At 44.8% G+C, this 19,087-nt stretch overlaps 1 protein-coding gene across 4 annotated transcripts in view; it reads right to left on the bottom strand.

Annotated features, from left to right (window-relative positions):
* LOC117223059 (protein groucho) overlaps positions 1-19,087 on the bottom strand; it is a 99,407-nt gene that overhangs the window by 39,454 nt on the left and 40,866 nt on the right. For all 4 annotated transcript variants that reach the window (XM_033475169.2, XM_033475170.2, XM_033475168.2 and 1 more), the window contains 3 exons: positions 16,884-16,981; positions 11,915-11,978; positions 995-1,039 (listed from right to left, as the gene is read on the bottom strand). In XM_033475169.2, the coding sequence (XP_033331060.1) occupies positions 995-1,039; positions 11,915-11,978; positions 16,884-16,981 (207 nt within the window). The remainder of the gene's footprint in view (positions 1-994; positions 1,040-11,914; positions 11,979-16,883; positions 16,982-19,087) is intronic.

The raw sequence follows: 19,087 nt of genomic DNA, 5'->3' as shown, positions 1-19,087 counted from the left end.
TCACCACTCCAGTGCAAAGGGTTAAAAGTGTTCCGGGATGATTCTAGGATGAAACGAATGACTCGACTTATCCAAATTCGGAAATCGAACCTGAAGGATTCGGATCTGTGAACGCGAAAACAAAACATACCGCGTGTAAATGCAAACTCGAGTCCGTAAATCTGCTCTACCGATTTATGAATATCATTTGTCTGAAATGCCGACTCGGTGTAACTAAATTCTGTCCGTGTTGAATGGACGCGATTCAAATTTGTCAATCTCGGAACGGTTCGTTCGGAATTCGTCTATCCTCGCCTAATTCGAGACGTCGCGTATTCCGATCCGCAGCGAACAACTCGTACACCTTCGACTCCGGTTTCATCGAATCGTACATCATTGTTTTTTTTTCGGTTCCCCCGGCTCGCGTTCTTTCCTCGTTCGAAGCCCGTGCGACCGTCGACCGTTTCCCGCGCGGCGTTCTCCTAAACGCGAGAAAATCACGCTAACCGAACCGCGAATCGCTGACAGGTGCTGTATATATGCACACGCGGCTACCGGTTTATCGAACAGACAGAACGACTTCTTGGAACAGCGTTTCTCGGCGGCGTCGAAAGTGCCAGCTCTCGTGTGGCTGTGGATTTTCTCGGAGCCTCATTCCGTGTCGGCGAGTCATCGTGGCAAATGTTTATTCGTCCGTGTACACGGGACAAACTTATCCTCTCCTTAATGACTTCGGCAAACACGAGACGTTAACCGACGCGCGTCTCGCGCCGAGCGAAGAAAGAGTGTTGAACGAGAGACATCGGCGGGCGGAGAGGGGCGGGAAATTGTTCGCCGAACGCGCGGCGGGCGGAGGACGAGGAACGGGCCGCGCGCGATCCCGTCGTTCCGCGTGCGAAATTGGCGCACGAAAATTGGCAGAACAATGTTGCCCGGCCCCCGAGAGACAGCTGCGACGAGCTCTCCCGCCCGCACGCCGTTGGATTCTACGTCTGAACGAGGATTTGAAACTTACCTGTTTGTGCATCTCCACGTTTAGGCCGTAGGACATCTCGTAGTACTGCAACAGAGAAATTAAACTTTGTTGGAGCGGAAACGGGCGCAAGTTCGAGCACATTGTTGCAACACGTGAGTGGAACTAGGTTGGTTAGGGTGTAGAACGATTGCGTGATTTTAGATAGCACACAGCTGCAGGCGTTCTGGAGCGTCGCTGCGTAAACGGATCTTAAGCCGCTAAAACTGTTCCCGAGTTTCGATGAGATAAATGTTGCTTGGGAAATTTTTAACACGTTCGTCGCCGCGTCAGCCAGATCTGGGTGACGGGTATGCTTCCGTGGGGCCCCGTCGCCCAAATATGGGTGACGCTCCTCTTATTCAAGTTAATAGGATTTTCAATTGGATTTTTCAAATCAATTTCAAGAAGTAAGCACTAAAATATAAATGTAGGATATACAACATGCATTGATGCAATTTTTGGTCCGCGTATCCATTAGTTTCTGTGATTAAAAGGCTTATCGCTTTTTTAATCTGAGAATAACGAAAGCATTTCACTTGCGCTAATGCCAAACGATAAATCATCCATCAGAAGCCCACTTTTTCCGGTGAACGAAAACGACTGTTAGCGAATTCGTTCCACTGGATATCGTCCAATGTATTATCAACAGAGTTCAGTTTCTTATGCTCGTCTATAGCGAGTACTTTCAACGTGTCGTCAAGGTCTTTCCGTCTGAACTTGACGAAATTCTATTTATAACTTTTCTTCTAAAACTCAGTACTTCGTTATCGCTACAATCCTCACTTTCAATTAAACTTTCACGCCATCGAATGAACATTTTGAGGATAAAAAATCGCTGATGCGCGTCTCAAAAAAAGTATGCTTCTCGACTAAATGAAGTATCTAGGATAACAGAAGTCCTCTAGCTGAAAATCTTATCGCTTTCCCCATTTAGGAACCTAAAATATAATTGCGTTCAAAAAGAGTTTAAAAAAGGACAGAATCGCTAATAAATACGTTCTTTGAGACGCTAAACCTACCGAGCATTGACCGAGCACTTATTCAGACTTCTCGTCATTTTTTAAATGTCTGTTTGAATTAATCATTGATTCATTTCCCACTAAAATCTTTATAACTGCGATAATTTTGTAGTCAAAACCGAGTATTTATTTTGCCTAGAACAGTACGTTCAGTGTTAATTAGGAGGTTGCGGTGTACAAATAAAACGTTACACCAAGTTCTAACGACATCGGTCTTTCAAAAATCAAATAATAAACGCCTGACGCATCGACATAGCGCAAGATGAACATCGACGCTTGTTCGGCTTTTCCGCAGACGCGTCGGAAAAGAGACTAACGCGAATCCCGAGAAGAAAGAAAACGTTCAACAGATTCTTTCGCCGCGCGGAACAAGAGACAAGGGAGTGCGTTCAAGTTACACAGCGTAACAGAGGGGTTAAATGCGAAAGAGCCGCGAAGATCGTTGAAAAAATACGCTCAGGATAATTTCGAAAGCTTGAAACAGCTACAACGTCGTTGGTCGCCCAAGAAGAACCTGAAGTGTTCGATGGTGCTGCGAGAGGAGCTCGCGACGGAACAGCCTTTGCTCGCAGGCTTTACCTTCGAAGATAAGAAAACGGACTTCGTTTGAAGGCGAAACGACGCGGACGGGAGAAGGAGAGGAAACACGATAGAAGGAGAAGAGACACGATCGAGCGTTTGAAACGGCGCGCAGTTTGTCGTTTGCAGCCCGAAGACGGAAACTCGGAAAGTTCCCGATGCGAGGCGTCTTCCATTGGCTATCAACGGTCGGTCGTTAGCCAGACCGCGAGGATGCGGTTATAATTGCGGTAAACGATCATTTTACCGAAGAGACCGTTTTGTAGCGTCATTACTTAACAGTCGACTCTCCTGCCTCGCCGGTGGTCATTTAGCATCGCGGCGCCCTCGAGGCCGCTCGGCGTCTCTGTTCACCGGCGCGCCGGCAATTTACCATCATTTGCCAGATTTGTCCGTGTCTTGCTTCGTTATTCCGGCGTTTTTTCTTCCTGTCCGGCCCTTCCGCCGCCGACGTCGCGTCATTAACATTCCGGCTACCATTAATCCTCGGAACGAGGCGCCGCGCCGCGTGCACGAACGGCCGAGCCTGTACCCTTTCGCGCTCGGCACGCGGTTCTCTGCACTTTCCGCGGTAACGCGTTATTAATTATCGTTAATCGCGATAAAGTTAATCGAGTCTGTTCGAGTACACTCGAGAGACAAGAGGGAACCGGAGGCCTGGCGTGTAACGGTGGCTCGAGGGAACGAACGAAAGGAGACCAGACGACGAAGGCTCCGGAGAAAGCAGGTGTAAGGGCGAAGAAGGTCGAGGGATCGAAGGGAGGCAGGGACGAAGAGGAGGAGGAAGGGGAATAGGAGGAGGAGGAGAAGGAGGAGAGGAAGGTGAAGAAGGAGGAACAGGAAGGGTAGTAGAACGCGTGCAACACGCTCGAGAGCCAGGTACAGGTTCTTAATTTTACGGGCCATTAGCCCCGTAATTACACGGGCGAATTAATTGCGTCGTAAGTAAGTTATTCCACCCGTGGGAGAAGGAGGTAGAAGCGAGCCAACAACGGGAAGGAAGGGGAGAAAGAGCCGGAGGAGGAGGAGGAGGAGGAGGAGGAGGAGGAGGAGGAGGAGGAGGAGGAAGGGGAGGAGACCCGACGCGACGAGAGGGCGGGGAGGGCAGGAGGCAGAGGTTGTTAAGATCAACTGTACCAGCAGGAACCGGCAGCGGTGATCACCGGCACTGCCAGCGGAGCCGGGAACAGCAACTGCAACGGCAACGACGGCGGCGGCAGCAGCAGCAGAAAGCAGCCCTTAGCAGTAGCACACTCTGGACCAACTTCTGCGACTCATTATGGCTTGCACAACAAATTAACGTGGCGGGCCTCGACCCCTGTGCACCGGCGTCCTTAACGTGGCGCTTGTTAATGAACTCGACAAAGAGAACGAGAAAAAGCACGCGATCTCCCTCGATTCACCGCCAGCATCGCTGCTACCGCCACCTCTTCCTCATCCTTATCCTCGTCCTTCTCTTGCCTCGACTTTCGCTCCGGCTTGACTCTGACACCCCACCGCGATGTACTCTGTACACGTCGTTTAAGCGAGTTAACAAGCGGTCTTTTGTTAGAGACCCGGCCTTTTTTACTGCCGCCGGGTGCTATTGCTCGAACAGCTCCGGGAAAGATCTTGTTACGAGAGGGAGGGATAAATGATCGGGGGAGGCCGAGCCGAGCCCGGAGTGTAATTCGGTCCAACAAATTTTTATCGACCGAACAAATACCGGCGTGCTCTCGGTTATCGACGGCCGTCCGCGGCCGATCCCTTCGAAACCGTACACGCCGAAAGCTCCGCGTCCAAGACGCCGAGAGACAGTCGAATGCCTACATTTTGAGCTTTAAGGGCTTTCGCCGGCTCTGCTATTCCGAAGCTGCGGTGCAGCTTATACTAGCGGTGTTGTGTGTAGCGAAACCAGTACGAGGGGGACGTGCTGTGAAAAACCCTTCCATCACCTATGGTGGGGATCATCAGGAAGGTGGACTGTCCTTTTCAGGAGAAGAAACTGAGCGAGAATAGAAACTGACCGAGAGCTCCGTGGCTTCGGCGGGCTATCAAAGCACTCCGAAAGCCCTCCAAAAACGATCGATAGCTCCCGCCGACCGCTAAGAACTGCCTAAGCACCGTAACACGGCCGTCTACGTCCGCCTAAAACGTTTCCAGCCAAGTTCCAAAGATCACCCGAGGTCTTCGACGCGCGGTAAGATCACTCTGCCGACCGCCGATGGTTGTCGAAGACCTTCGATGACTTCCCGTGGCCACGGAGAACAGAGATGCAGCGTCGTTGAGGAAGTTCGAGAAGACTGACCGAAGATACTCGAGCTCTCTTGCAACGATCAGTCTCGTAATTTCAAACAGAATCCATCGACCACAGATGCCATTCACGATTTCTCGATCGAAATAACAGTTTATTCTTCTGTTATCGATATTTCACGATTGGAGAGGATTCTACCGGGAAATTGACGGGGTTAAATAAGTTCGGATCATTGCAGCTGCGAAGAAAATAATAGGGTAACGTCGTCCGAAATAAGGACGTCTCCTCACATGAGAACTCTAGCTTGGTTACAGATGTTTCGAGTGAATCCGTCTCCTCGCGTATCAAAATTCGATATTGGTTAAAGATAACGTAAATAAGATAAAATAAAAATAAGCTTATGTGTCGGATTTAAAAGCTATTCTAAATCGGAATCCACGCGTCTGTTCGCAAGGATTCCGCTCGATTCTCGGAAAATCTAATGAATTATTTAGCCGCCAACTTCTATTTTCGAAGGGCAAAAATATCTGTCTCTAACGAGAACGATTCTCGTTAGAAAAAACTGCGAACTCCGGGAAGATGTTACGCAGGAAGCGAGGAAATAAATGTAATGTAACAGTGTGCCTCCGTTTACCGGGTCGTTCGCTGAACCAAGCATCGTTTAACGGGTAACAATGCGTTTAGCTCACGCTACACGCAATAATAACGTCCCGGGGGACAACGAAATCTACATTCCACGGGAACAGAAATTATGAGACAGGACGCGTCGGGAGGGACTTGCTAGCAGCGTGGCCCCGTGTCGATAAATCTCCGGAGTCTCTCCAACGGCAACTTCCTACGGCGCGGCGGCGGTGGCGGCCGTGTCGGCTCGTTCGCTTGATTAATCGTGTTTAAACTAGTCGCCTCCGCGCCAATTAAGACTGTACAACGCACGGCGCAAGAAGAGCAAGAACGGCCGGGGCAGAGAGACGCTCCCTCGTATCCGAGCCAGCCAGAGAAAACCGGGAACGTCCCCAACGGGCAAAACCGAGCAACGCGTGGCTGCCAACCACTCGACGGACAACAGTGAATTAGTATAGGACCGATGCCCGATCCGAACAAGACGCTGGCACTCTTTGACTGATTGGCAGCTCGTTAATTCGGGGAACCGTGGCTTAATTCGCTCGTGAATAACGCGCCGCTTGTAAATCGAGCGACCGATCGTTCGACGGAATTCGAAATTCTATGAAACGATTAACACTCGTACGAAAGGACGGGCTCGTCCTCTCCACGAAAATATAACCGAGTACGGCTTAGAATCATTTATCGTTTTATTTAGCAATTTTTGTTCAACGTATTTGTTAAAGTATTTCATCTAGAACGGTAGCTTTTTTCTGTAGAAACGACGAAGCGTTTGAAAATTTAAATCGATTGTCGCCGTCCGAGCGTCGATCGATCCGTCGTTGTTGAAAACAGATACTGTAACTTCGGTTCGAAGAATACGTGTCGACTTTGCTAGAGGTAACAATAAGTACTGCCAATCTGTTAGACAACGAAGAATGAGATCAAAGAAACGAGATACAGACGTGGACAAATATAAATATGTATGTACGTAGACACCTTTTAAAATTGTGCCAAACGTGTTACATTCTTTTCGAGATGTTGGACAACGCGTAACAAATTTGTTGTAAAAATGGCAACTGGGCGGAGCGGCAGGAGTAGACAAGTTTTGAGATTTCCGCAATCGTGATTTTTGCGTTTCGATTCTCTAAAATTCTTCAAATTATCGTTTCGCGCTCGGATAAAAAAGTTGAAAACGCGATGAATTTTTCTCGTCGTTCCGTGGGAATTGCAACGTTCGCAAAAGTTTGTTTACACGTCGTGTAGCAACTTCAACCGTTCTATCGTCTCGAAAGAAGTCGAATAGTTCGATCCAATTGCAGAGAAGTTATTCCGGTTTGAAAGGTATCCGAATACATTTGCACCGACGAGCGTGCAAATGAACGCAGCGATACGCACCCTGCGCGAATAGATCGACGCAATAACAACAACCTTGAGGATCGATCAATGAATATACGATCTTTCTTTCAAACGAACCCGTGGAGAAGATTGTGCAGCAGATCGCAGAGCAACGAAGAAATTCGCGGGTCCCGGCGGCCGGCAACGCGGGCAACTCGATGCAAGCTTTTGCCGTGAAATCGGGTCGTCCCCGATCATCGAGATTCAGCGAGGACGAAAGAAACGGAGGATCGAGTAACGAGAACCGGCCGAACGGATCCCCGCGCCGCGTTTTCGCAACTGTCCAAGTAAACGATAGCCCCGGTATTGGAGTCAATTAATTATGTCACCGGGTCCGCGATAAACTGTTCCCCAGCAGCCTGTCCCCCTCTCTCCCTCCCCAGCGTTCCCACCGTTTCTCCCGCAGTCCAATTTTGCGAGGGTTAACTGCGGGGCATTTACCATGAAAACACCCGGCAGTAAATCGCATCTTGCGTGCGGCGAGCAACGCGGTTCGGATTTCCTCGCGGGACACGCGGATCGGTATAATTAGACTGGTTTACGGCGGTCGATCGTCGACGAGCATTCGGGGTACAAGCCAACGAGGGCAGCTGGCTGCATTATCCTTCGGCGTTGCTCGCGTTACGGCCGTGTTACTTTGTCGTTAGGTGTACGAAGACGCCGCCTCGGCTCCGGATCGTAACCAAGCATCGTAACCACCGCCTTGCCCGGGTCAGAACCCAATTTAACCTGGATTCTCGCTGGCCGATGAAACGGCCGGTTGCTAACCGCCGTCAAAATACTCCCCGATAGGTCTTGCATGCTGATCTTCGCAAGAATGTTTCATCGGAGGATAACGATCGACCGCACCGACTGATAGTTAGAAGCAGCCCCCAACCGTGAAACCTCGCTACGACCCGTAACAACCGCGAATCGCGGGCACTCCGGCTCGGCTATGAGCGTTATCATAGATCGCTATTACGCGGGGGTTCCGCGGCAGATTTCGTTCACGTTGTTACGTTATTATCGTGGGAACCGACGACGACGACTACTGGCAGCAACGAATAGAAAAGTCCAGTTCCGGTGAAGCATCGGCTGTTTTGGCTGGAGATCGCGGCTTTCAACGTGTATCGAGTGTATAAGTTTTATTAACCCGAGAAAGATAACCTACGTCGCAGAGGCGCCTGCGAAATAAACATATTGCTATCTAATTTTTCATAGAGGTCTAGTGATTTAAGTTTAAAATTACTTAAAATATAAAAAAATATAATATAAATGCATTTTATTTTTACAATAATGCCAAACCTTTAAAATGACTAGATTAACTTAAATAAATATCCATTGTTAGTATAAAATTGACGCCTTAGAAAAGCATGCGCCTCTGAAGCGTATGGTTATCTTTTACGTACGTTGTCATATGGTTATCTTTCTAGGGTTAATATATCCGCGTTTTATAATCCGTCCACTTCTTTGTACACGGGAAAATCTTATTTCTAAGCATCAGCTCGATGTCTTGGAAAACATTCTCTTCTTTGAACAGAATCGCATAGAATGCACGTTTGTTCACTTCTGCGACCTATCAGTTGATCTTTGGTGTATCGCAAATGAGTCGCGTAAAAATCTGATATTCGAATATTTTGTTAAGCACGAGCAACCATAAAAAACATACGGTTACCCGAAAAATTGAGCGTACGCCTAAGTCGGCAATGATGATTTGCAGAAATATCAACGAAAACGGACATTTTCAAAAGTAAAAACGCAATATATACTTTCTTTGGATATTTCAACGGTTGATTCTTTGAAAAACTTTTTTTAAAGATGAACTATTTGTCTGTATTTCACGCTGGACGTAGAAGTACTTTTATTTCGTCGCCGCAAACTTGAGCGTACGGTATTAATAAAACCGAGTTTTGTGATACTTATTATGTATTTTTTCGATTTAGAATTTATTCAGCCGTCTCTCTAGATCACGTTGTTACATTGCTACGTTACGCTCGATCTTCATTTGTCACTGTTTATTAGTAACAGTTAGCACGTGTCTTCCAAAAGATAGGAAACCGATATTATTGTACGAAAAATTATGTAGTTATAAATACAGTACTTCCCGCCAATCATCATCGTCAACTTAAATGTACACTCAATTTTGTTAGTAACTGTAGATATTCATAATATGGTAACTACTTGTATACAGAGTGTACCATAGTTATGTTCCTAAGATCATTCCAAGTAACTTTTATCTCGGCGAAAATGCAATCCGCGGCTTCGTTTACGAGTTACTAACGAAAAACACTGACCAATCATAGAGCGAGTGCGGCCGTCTGACGTAGCGGCAGTAGTCGCGAGGGCGGGGCGTCAGTCGTACGCGATCTCTCATTGGTCAGTGTTTTTCGTCAGTAACTCGTAAACGAAGCAGCGGATTGCATTTTCGCTAAGGAAAAAGTTACTTTAAATCACCTCAGGAATCGCCCCTTTCCGAGTATTAACATAATTATGGAATACCCTCTATATCAATGTACAATCCGTGTAGCCGTGCGAGTACAAAGAAGTACGCAGATTAAAACACGGATATATATCAATCACGCGTATTTCTAACACACGTGAAATGGATGTCATCGGTTCAACCAAATGCGAGACCCTTTCACCAGCCACCTGTGCCTTTCCTGTCCTTAATTCCAGAGCGATTATGCTCGGAACGACTTCCTCGATGAGAATAGAATCTCCAGCTCGTTAGATGCCGGTTTCAATGACACAGCTGGGCGATCCTCTGCCGGTTCATACACCGGCCAATAACTCGGGGATCGTTTCCCAGACTTAACAAAGGCCAACGACAGTCGTAAAAGACAGAAACCTCAGCGCTTCTTGCGTCCGCTGCGTGCCACGCGATGGCGTCCCCGTTTCCTAGACAACCGTCCGTGGTGTAGCACCCTGCTAGCTAAGCTCGACTCGCCGGTGAATCGAAATTGTCCCTACTCTCTCTCTCTCTCTCTGTTCTCGTCGTCAAGGAGACTCGGACGACGAGCTCGAAGCCGTCCACCGACGTCCGTGCCGACCGCGGGAATTCTCTTTTGTTGTTACCGGTGTCCTTCGTTAGCGGCGACGGAGCCGAGGGCTCGAACACCGTGGGCAAACCCGATTTGCCCGCGGGCAGGGCTCGGACAGCGTTGCGCCGCGCCGCGCCAAGAGGAACATTAATCTTCGGTTGCCGCGGTGTCGACATAAATAGTGTGAAATTACACAGGTCGAAGCACACCCGCTCGTATTTCCGAAGCGGCCGGGAGAGGTGGTCAACAACTCTCCGCGGCCGGGAAAGCGAGCGCGCAACCGGTCGATTCTTTCGGCCAGATTGCGGCAAAGCAAGAAGCAAATCTGGTTCGGGTTACGGCCGCGCAACCCTGTGTGGGTGAGGAACGCAGCAACGACGCACGGCGGTCTGGGAATTCGCTTTCAGCCAGCGAAATTATTTGAACGTCGCTACGAAGTTTAAGGTTGAATTCGTTCCGACGCCGGTTAGGATATTGTCAAGTAAAACGATACGCGTTAACCCTTTGCACTCGAGTGGCGATCGCGAGGCACCGCTAAAAAATTGTTACATCACGTTACAAGATAATTTTTATATTATTAAAGCTTAGGTATAAAAAAATGATTAAAAGTCTAATTGTTGTGCGAATCGCAAGACTAAATTTTATACGCATTAAATGCACTTTGTCGTATAAGATAGAAATACCATAAGTCAGAAGAATGAATTTAGATTTATAGTCAAAACGGCTTCGAGTGCAAAGGGTGAACGTTTCGAAAATCGAGGTGTCCGGCATTTCTTGCGAACGACAATTTTTTCTGGAAATTTCGATGTTTTAATTCGTAGGAAAGCGAAAAAACATCCGTTTCGGAAATGGCTGAAAAATCGTTTTTAAATCGGATACGAGACGAAAGGTAACGTCCAACGTTTGCTTCGAAAAATCCGCATGTAATTAAAGACCACAAGAAACTGCACTCTAAAATTTACGCGACCCTAACGAGAGTCTAAGATTTCGCGTTGAAAATGTCCCACATCGAACGTTTCATGAAATCAACGTTCTTTCTGCGCGGACTAAAAGACGCTTTTAACACGCACAAAGAGTTAAAGTATACCGATGTGCTTCAATGCATAAAAGTGCAGCAAGGCCTTGCATTTTGACATCTTCTAACGAGAAATTGAAAGAATTAGTTTCAAGCTCGATTTCATATTTTTGAGCCTTTACATCGCTGTATCCGATCACAGAGTCATACGAGTCAACACTAGATTTAAGGAACCCGTCAAAATGGCGGGTCACTAATTTCTTAATTCACGATCATTCATACCGCAAAGATACATTTATGAGTTATTTATTCAATTTATATTTTACTTATGGCAAATGTTACAAAACAACACTTGTTAAATATCCGAATAAACGTACTTATTGTTACTTTTATAAACCAATATAAAACATCTGTTTTTCGTGCTCCGGAAATCTAGTATTAATATCCTCGATTTCGAAGCTCCAAGTCGTTGTCGACAGATGAGAGAAGAAAATGTTGTTGAAACGCGAAAGTTGAATGAAATGAATTTCGGCCACAGATTATCGTTTCCCGAGCCCGTTGCTCCGCGCGCTGTGCAACAATCGAGTCGATGAGAACCGCTGTGCTCTTAGAGCCATTAGCTATGCACAGTAGGTGCGCAAGATAAATATACGGATACACGTGCATCGGCTGCGGTCGCCCGTGTACGTGAAGGACGAATACAGGTGCACGGGCGGCCGCGCGAGCGCGGGGTAACAGGCCAATGTAAAGTCGGTGCGGCGAGGATGCAATTAATGCTAAGAAGCCAAGCTGGTTTAGCGGTCGAGCGAGCATGATTATCCTGGATAGGGAAAACGAGGGACCGGGGCGGCAGCCGGAGGAAGACGGCGAACGAACCAAGCGGACGGAGACATAGGCAAGGAGAAAGAGAAAGAGAGAGAAAGAGAGAGAGAGAGAGAGAGAGAGAGAGAGACCGAGAGAAAGAGAGAGAGAGAGACCGAGAGACTGTGCGACGAATAGAGAAAGGGAGGGCACGGACTTAACCGGAATTAGTGTTACGGAATGGTGATTCCTTACCATCACGTAATGTCGTTGAATCTCGATCTTCTCCGTGGCCAGTTTCTCGCACTCAAGTTTCAACCTGCGAACAGAGGCAAAAAAGCAGCTCGGATTAAATGATTTCCCACTGGATACCTGTGTACGATAGCATCGTGTCCCGATGCGCACGGTTCTTTATCGGTCCCGGACGTTAAGTCCGCGGTGTACAGTTAGGAGAGACGCGTTAAATTCGTGGTACGTTTACGGCGACCTTTACCGTCTCTCCGCCGCGTTAGTGTAATGTTAATATTAATTATCGACGCCTGCGCGCACATAATCGCGAGTACCCGGCGCGACCATTTATGCACGTATTCTAACCGCTTCGCAATCGTTTAAATTGTGTGTACTTTATCCAGCCACGGATGGATGGCTTCCGGAGTAGCGATGGGATCGAACCGATCGCGCGTGTCCGTCTTCGAGACGATTCGAAGAGCTTTTCACACCTTCGTTCGATTTGTTCGGTTTTCCAATTCGTCGAACCACTCTGTTATGCGGGAGATTACGACGGAGATTTGAAACGAAACCCGTCACGTTATTCGAAGCAAGGTCGATATCATTTTATTAAGTAGATGCGGTAAATTCTGCTTAATCGATACTCGGATCGTGCAATTCTTTCCGAATTGTTCATTTTTGTGTATACGGTAATGTTTCCCTAATTGACGCTTAGATTGTGCACAAAAATGGACGATTTGGGAACAGGAGATACGATTATTCGTGCCTTGCGCCTCGTTTTTATAGTTGTTGACAATTTATAACTACAAATCTATATCTATAAATAAAGTAATAAATACAGTAATGTCTCCCTAATTGACGCCCAGATTGTCCACTAAATTGGATAATTCGAGAAGAGGAGACACTGTTATTCGTGCCTTGCGCCTCGTTTTTATAGTTGTTGACAATTTATAACTACAAATCTATATCTATAAATAAAGTAATAAATACAGTAATGTCTCTCTAATTGACGCCCAGATTGTCCACTAAATTGGATAATTCGAGAAGAGGAGACACTGTTATTCGTGCCTTGCGCCTCGTTTTTATAGTTGTTGACAATTTATAACTACAAATCTATATCTATAAATAAAGTAATAAATACAGTAATGTCTCTCTAATTGACGCCCAGATTGTCCACTAAATTGGATAATTCGAGAAGAGGAGACACTGTTATTCGTGCCTTGCGCCTCGTTTTTATAGTTGTTGACAATTTATAACTACAAATCTATATCTATAAATAAAGTAATAAATACAGTAATGTCTCTCTAATTGACGCCCAGATTGTCCACTAAATTGGATAATTCGAGAAGAGGAGACACTGTTATTCGAGCCTTGCGGCTCGTTTTTACAATTGTGGACAAATTATAAATATAAAAATAAACCGCAAGGATCGAATAATCGTATCTGCTCTCTTCCCAAATTGTCCATTTTTGTGGACAATCTGAGCGTCAATTAGAGAGACGTTACTATAATCCGAACGCCGATTAGAGAAAATTTACTGTATTCTGAAACAATTGCTTCGCTTGCGGTTCAAAAAGTGCATTTTAAAACAGAAACAGAAAGGAATAATAACACGAATATGGTTGTCGAAAGAATTATTAAGAGCGTTAATTACAAACGAAACGTAGTATCAAATATGTTCGTCAAATGTAAAAGAAATGCACTGTCCGTCGTTATACGAACGTTATATGCAATTTGAATAGCGTTACAGAGCATCGGATGTGTTAGTAATGTATTCAACGATGACGCTAGAGATCGCCAAAGAATTTTCCATAACAATTAGGGATGATTAAATTGTGCCTCTAGTCATGTGTATAAACAAGGATATTCGCTGTTGCGTAATAAATATTCGCTATCAGACTTCAACCTGTCGCAGTCATTTACATTCATAACAATAGGTTCGATTGTATTCCCCGCAATAGTTGTCTAACTCCTACAATTTATTTTCAACTTCGGACACTACCGATTTATACATATTTTCCAGTCTACACGCGTAATTTTATTTATGACTTCGTGAAAACAAAAGTTTCATATCGTGAAACTTAAAATTTGTGCTTAAAATTCGCATTACTATTCGTATATAATTCTATAATCTCCACTCGAACATTATATTCGACAAATTTATTCAAACAATAATTCTTTATTCGAGTAAATAGATAGAATAATTTATAACGAATAATGAATAATTGAAACATTCGACGAAAATTAATACATTCAGATAATTATCTCAACTAAATATTTATTAGAAACGATTCGAGAACAATGAAAGTGTTAGGATTAAACCGTACCAACAAGTGGAAATAGTAACCGATATGAAACAAGTATTATTTTCAACCGAGAGTTTTTAACGTTCGGCGCACTCACCCCCCTAAATCGTTTTCGAGCTAATATCGAGGAATCGGGGCCGGATCTCGCTTTCCTCGGCACTCCGAACGGTCGCGAGCGTTTCCATCGTCTGAACTTTTAAATCATCGACTGGAGAACTATAGGCCCCCACGTCTGGGAACTTCAAAGGGGGAACGGCGGAGGAAAAACGGAAGACAGGGGTAGGGGGGAGGGCGACGCGACGGTGGCAGGCGTAAAAGGAAAGAGCTTGAAACTTCCGGTAGGGTCTAACGTACAAGTTCCACGTAGAAGCAATGAAAGTTTCGATCCGCGGGACGTTGAAAAATGCAGCCACCGGGGGCTTTCTTAATTCCGTATTCGCGTTGGTTACGGGCGCACGGGTGTCATTACGCGTCCGCCGATAGCCGCGCTGTCGTAAATCACTTATGGCTTTTGTGGATCGCGTGCAGCCAAGGAACCAGCTGCACCGGTTCCCAGGCTATTCCGATCCGCGGCGTGTATCACGGTTACGTATGCGAGTCCGAGACAAAAGACGCGGTAAGCCGCGACGATCGTGCAGGTGACGCGCTCAATCGTGTTTCACCGTGGTGCCTTTTGCCTTGCGGCGATACAAGTGCCAATTTTTCGCGTCCGTCGCTTTTCAACGCTCTTTAGAGGCGGTCTAAATACAGGCGAGCGCTTCGATCGCGGGATTTGTCGTCGAAATTGTCGATGATATTCTCGAAAATACGTTCTCGACTGCGATCGCTACTGAAAAATATGCATTCGAAATGAAGGGAAAATATCTTTGTTCTTTAAGCGTCTTCGACCCGTCAACCGGAGAATTAACTTTGCGTTCGACTCGATTCACAATTTGTTTTCTTCGAAGTGAGAAGTTGGATCGTCGCGCTTCAAGCAATGAATTATTTATTTCGACGAGATATTATAAGACGTATCTGGAAAATGTATAAATCAAATATTTCAAATATTCAATGTCCTTTAGCCGAATCATTGTTAAATATGCGAAGTTGTAACACAGTTTTCCTCGGTGTGTCCTGACACTCTTTCTATACTACATAAAAAAACGTCATAGCGTTATTTGAAACTAGACTGTGCAAATTCGAATTGTTATCGTATGGTCATTTTAAAATGACGAAACATTTCGCCACACCCAATTAACAGATAAAGTATGAGCCACTTCGAAAACAATCGAGAGCGTATAATCTTCGAATTAAGATACTTTAGAACATACCCGAAACGTATATTCTCTTTTACCGAAATGCTACTTACAGTATTTATGATTTATTCGCAATAATCGCGACGACGCGCATACACAGCTTTCCTAACTCCTTGCAATATAACGTGTCAGACTCGTTACGGAGATTTCCAACATAATCTACAAGATGCGAACATTATTCCCTCCTTTCGGATGAAAATTCTTTTGTCAGAATCTAGCAATTACCATTAACGTAGGAGCGCGATAAATATACATTTTTTTTAGCAACGTAACGACGACAAAAAAGCGTTAATCAAATCGCTCGATCGCGCCTATCGTTTTAAAACTCATTCGGCTCGTGTCTCCTTTTTCAATGTTATCGCGCGTTCCTTATTTTATTCCCCGCGGTCATCGAATTCTTTCCTTGCCTCTTATTGGCTAGCCAATATTTGAGATCGTAGCCCTCATTTAGACCGTTTGATCAGGGACGCTTGAATTTTAATACGCATAGGCGTATGTTTTGCTCTCTTTGTTGGGAACACCTTGCGTATAATCGATCCTGTAAACCTACACCACGGATAGCTTCGTTGGGATTAGCTGCACGCGGCACTCCGCCTCTTTAAATATTAATTCCAGAAGGGGACGTTCGAGACTACTAAAGGGAACGACTCCGTTCAACTTGAAACCTCTAAGGGCAACGTGGCTTTTTATGCGTCGTTTCGCAGCCTTTTGGCGGGGGACCGCGTCGCAGGTGCGCGCGATTTTTAAATCGATTTCGTTCGAATTTCATGCTGGAACCGTTTGGAGTGCGCAGGGTGTTCGTCTCAACCCCTTGTACAATATCGTGTCGGACTCGTTTCGAAGATTTCGAACAGGATTTACAGTAATGTCACTCTAATTGACGTTCAGATTGTCCAGAAAAATGGACAATTTAGGAAGTGAGGAGGTACGATTATTCGAGCCTTGCGGTTTGTTTCTATAGTTACGAATTGTCAACGATTATAAAAACGAGCCGCGAGGCTCGAATAATCGTGTCTCCTCTTCGCAAATCGTCCATTTTTGTGCACAAGCACAAAAGTGTCAGTTGGGGAGACGTTACTGTATTAAGCATTCGCCTGTTAAACGAGGATTTTTATCTTTTAAATAAAAATGGAACGATACTTCTCCGTTATCGATTGCGATTTTTGTACCTCGATTGCATCAAACACGAAGTAAATGCAAAAATTTCATTCTTAACACTTTACCTTTATCGGCAGTTTAAATATAATATTTTTAAATATCCTGGAAAATGGCAAATTTGTGGACAAGACATTTTAATTAAACACGGCAGCATAGATCAATTTTCGTTTCCTTTTTCGTAAAAATTTGGAAATCGTTTCACGGTTGGCGATTCATAAGAAATTGTCTTGTACTTACGCGTGACATTGGTTCTGTAGAAAATTGAATTCCTCCTTGATCCTGTCGCAGGACTCTCCGACAGTGAATTTAATTTGCTGGCCCGGTTGCGGTGGACCCTGCAACAGACGATCAAAATTCGTGTTAATAAAGCAGACATTTTTCTTCCAGCGACGATCATATATTTTTAAAACCATTAACGGTTATGATACATTTACAAAAACACACACACATATAAAGTCCTCTCTAATTCCAAATTCATTGAAATTTTCCCTCTGAAAAAGTTTTTCTCCGCCAACATTGGATCTTCGTAATACGCCAGGTGTAATTTAAGTTTCTAACATCCTTTTCTCTTTGCATCGCAAGAACCACGTTTAAATATTCGAATTACGTTTTTTCCACTTCGAATTCCTTCTTTAACGGGAACACGCGCGCACTCTGCTCTCAAGTTTCTTCATTAATCCTTATTCGGTCTCGCTATAATTAGCGCCGCGTGCCTCCACGTTGGGAACATTAAAACGCCGTATCACCAGATATTGCGCTTCGTTCAACTAAATCGCGTATAAACGTACGATAAGGAAATACTAGAACGTTAAATAACACGGAGTTCGGATAATGAAGGGGGGGCACGGTAAGAACGACTCCTCCGCGGTGTAATAATATTTGAGCAACCATAATACGCGCGTTACCCGAGAGCGAAATGAAAATTTACATGGTTCCGCGATAAACATTTAACAGGCGAGGTAGCCCCGTTCGGCGACCAACATTTTTCTACGTTCGAGGAGAAACATCGTGCCGCTTATTTTGCACAGATTCGTTTAATGGCATACATCGGCCTCCGCCGTACCAAATTACGGCTTACAACCGGAAAACAGTGGGTGTAGCAGCTCGACTGTCTAACTACGCCGTGCCATGATATCACGTTATGACGCAGCAGCCTGTGAACCGCCGACAAACTTTTCGATCTAAACTCTGTTCTATTTATCGGGGCATGTGCTACACGGAAACTGTCGACAGAAGATAATACATCATTATCTTTTTACCCGACGCTCGACGATAGGACGTTATCAATAAACAACGGCAGAGGCGTGCATTATAGCCTCTTCTCTAAACATCATTTTCGCTGAAATCACACTTCGCCCGGTACAGAGCGCCGGCCGTATTTATCCAAACGTTTCCACGAAATCCCGTAGACTTCGGTTCGCTCTGAAAATAATTTCTTTTTCGAACGATATTTCTTTCTACGCGCGCGGATAAATATTTTCCAAGTACGCGTCGGTCGGTTTTAATCGCGCGAAAACGCGATTGGCACGAAGCGGCAATGTTTATGAATAAAAATAGACACGGAAGCGTCGGCAATCGTGCGATTAAATTTCTAAATAGATATATAATAACGGCCGAGCAATGTTATTTAATATCTTCGCAATGAACGCTCGCCGATCGATGCCGCGGCGTCAAGATATTTTTATTGCATTTGATTCTGAACTTTTTATCAGAAATATCGAGGGCGATTCGAAGGAACGAACCCTCCCAGTTGTCTGATTTAAACGTAATAGAACACGTTTAGCGCACATGTTCTTGCATAAATACATAATAAATGTAGATACACTTACAATATATATATTTAAATCATTTAATTATATTATATATATTATATTACATATATTATATTATATATATTATATTACATATATTATATTACATATATTATATTATATATATATATATATTATATTACATATATTATATTATATATATTATACTACATTATATATATCATAGTATATTATACTACATTATATATATCATAGTATATTATACATATATATTATATTGTATTATACATACTATATTATATTACATTTCAACATTTCCCTCAAATTAATTTTTCCAAATCATCCGTAAACGTTTCCACGAGACGAAACATTTTCCGACACGTGGTCTACGATTTCGACCGTGACTCACGCATATTTCTGTATTCGTGTCAGTTCCTTATCAATATCTATTCGTCGTACAGCCGATAATTAAAATGTTCGATCGCAACCGTGCGATCAGATTCGCGGTATGTAGTTCCCGCGGCGGGTGTGGGTTGAACACGATCAGACAGTTACTCAAACTAAATAAAACAATGTTGAAGAGTTTCGAGAAACGTTTCGAGCACGCCTCCGACAAATCCTCGCCCGTCGGGAACAAGAAAAGAGACCGCGCTAGAGCGCGAGTGCGCG

Source organism: Megalopta genalis, chromosome 4, assembly GCF_051020955.1.
Source record: "Megalopta genalis isolate 19385.01 chromosome 4, iyMegGena1_principal, whole genome shotgun sequence".
NCBI lineage: Eukaryota > Metazoa > Arthropoda > Insecta > Hymenoptera > Halictidae > Megalopta > Megalopta genalis.
This window is presented reverse-complemented; position numbering and strand designations above follow the sequence as displayed.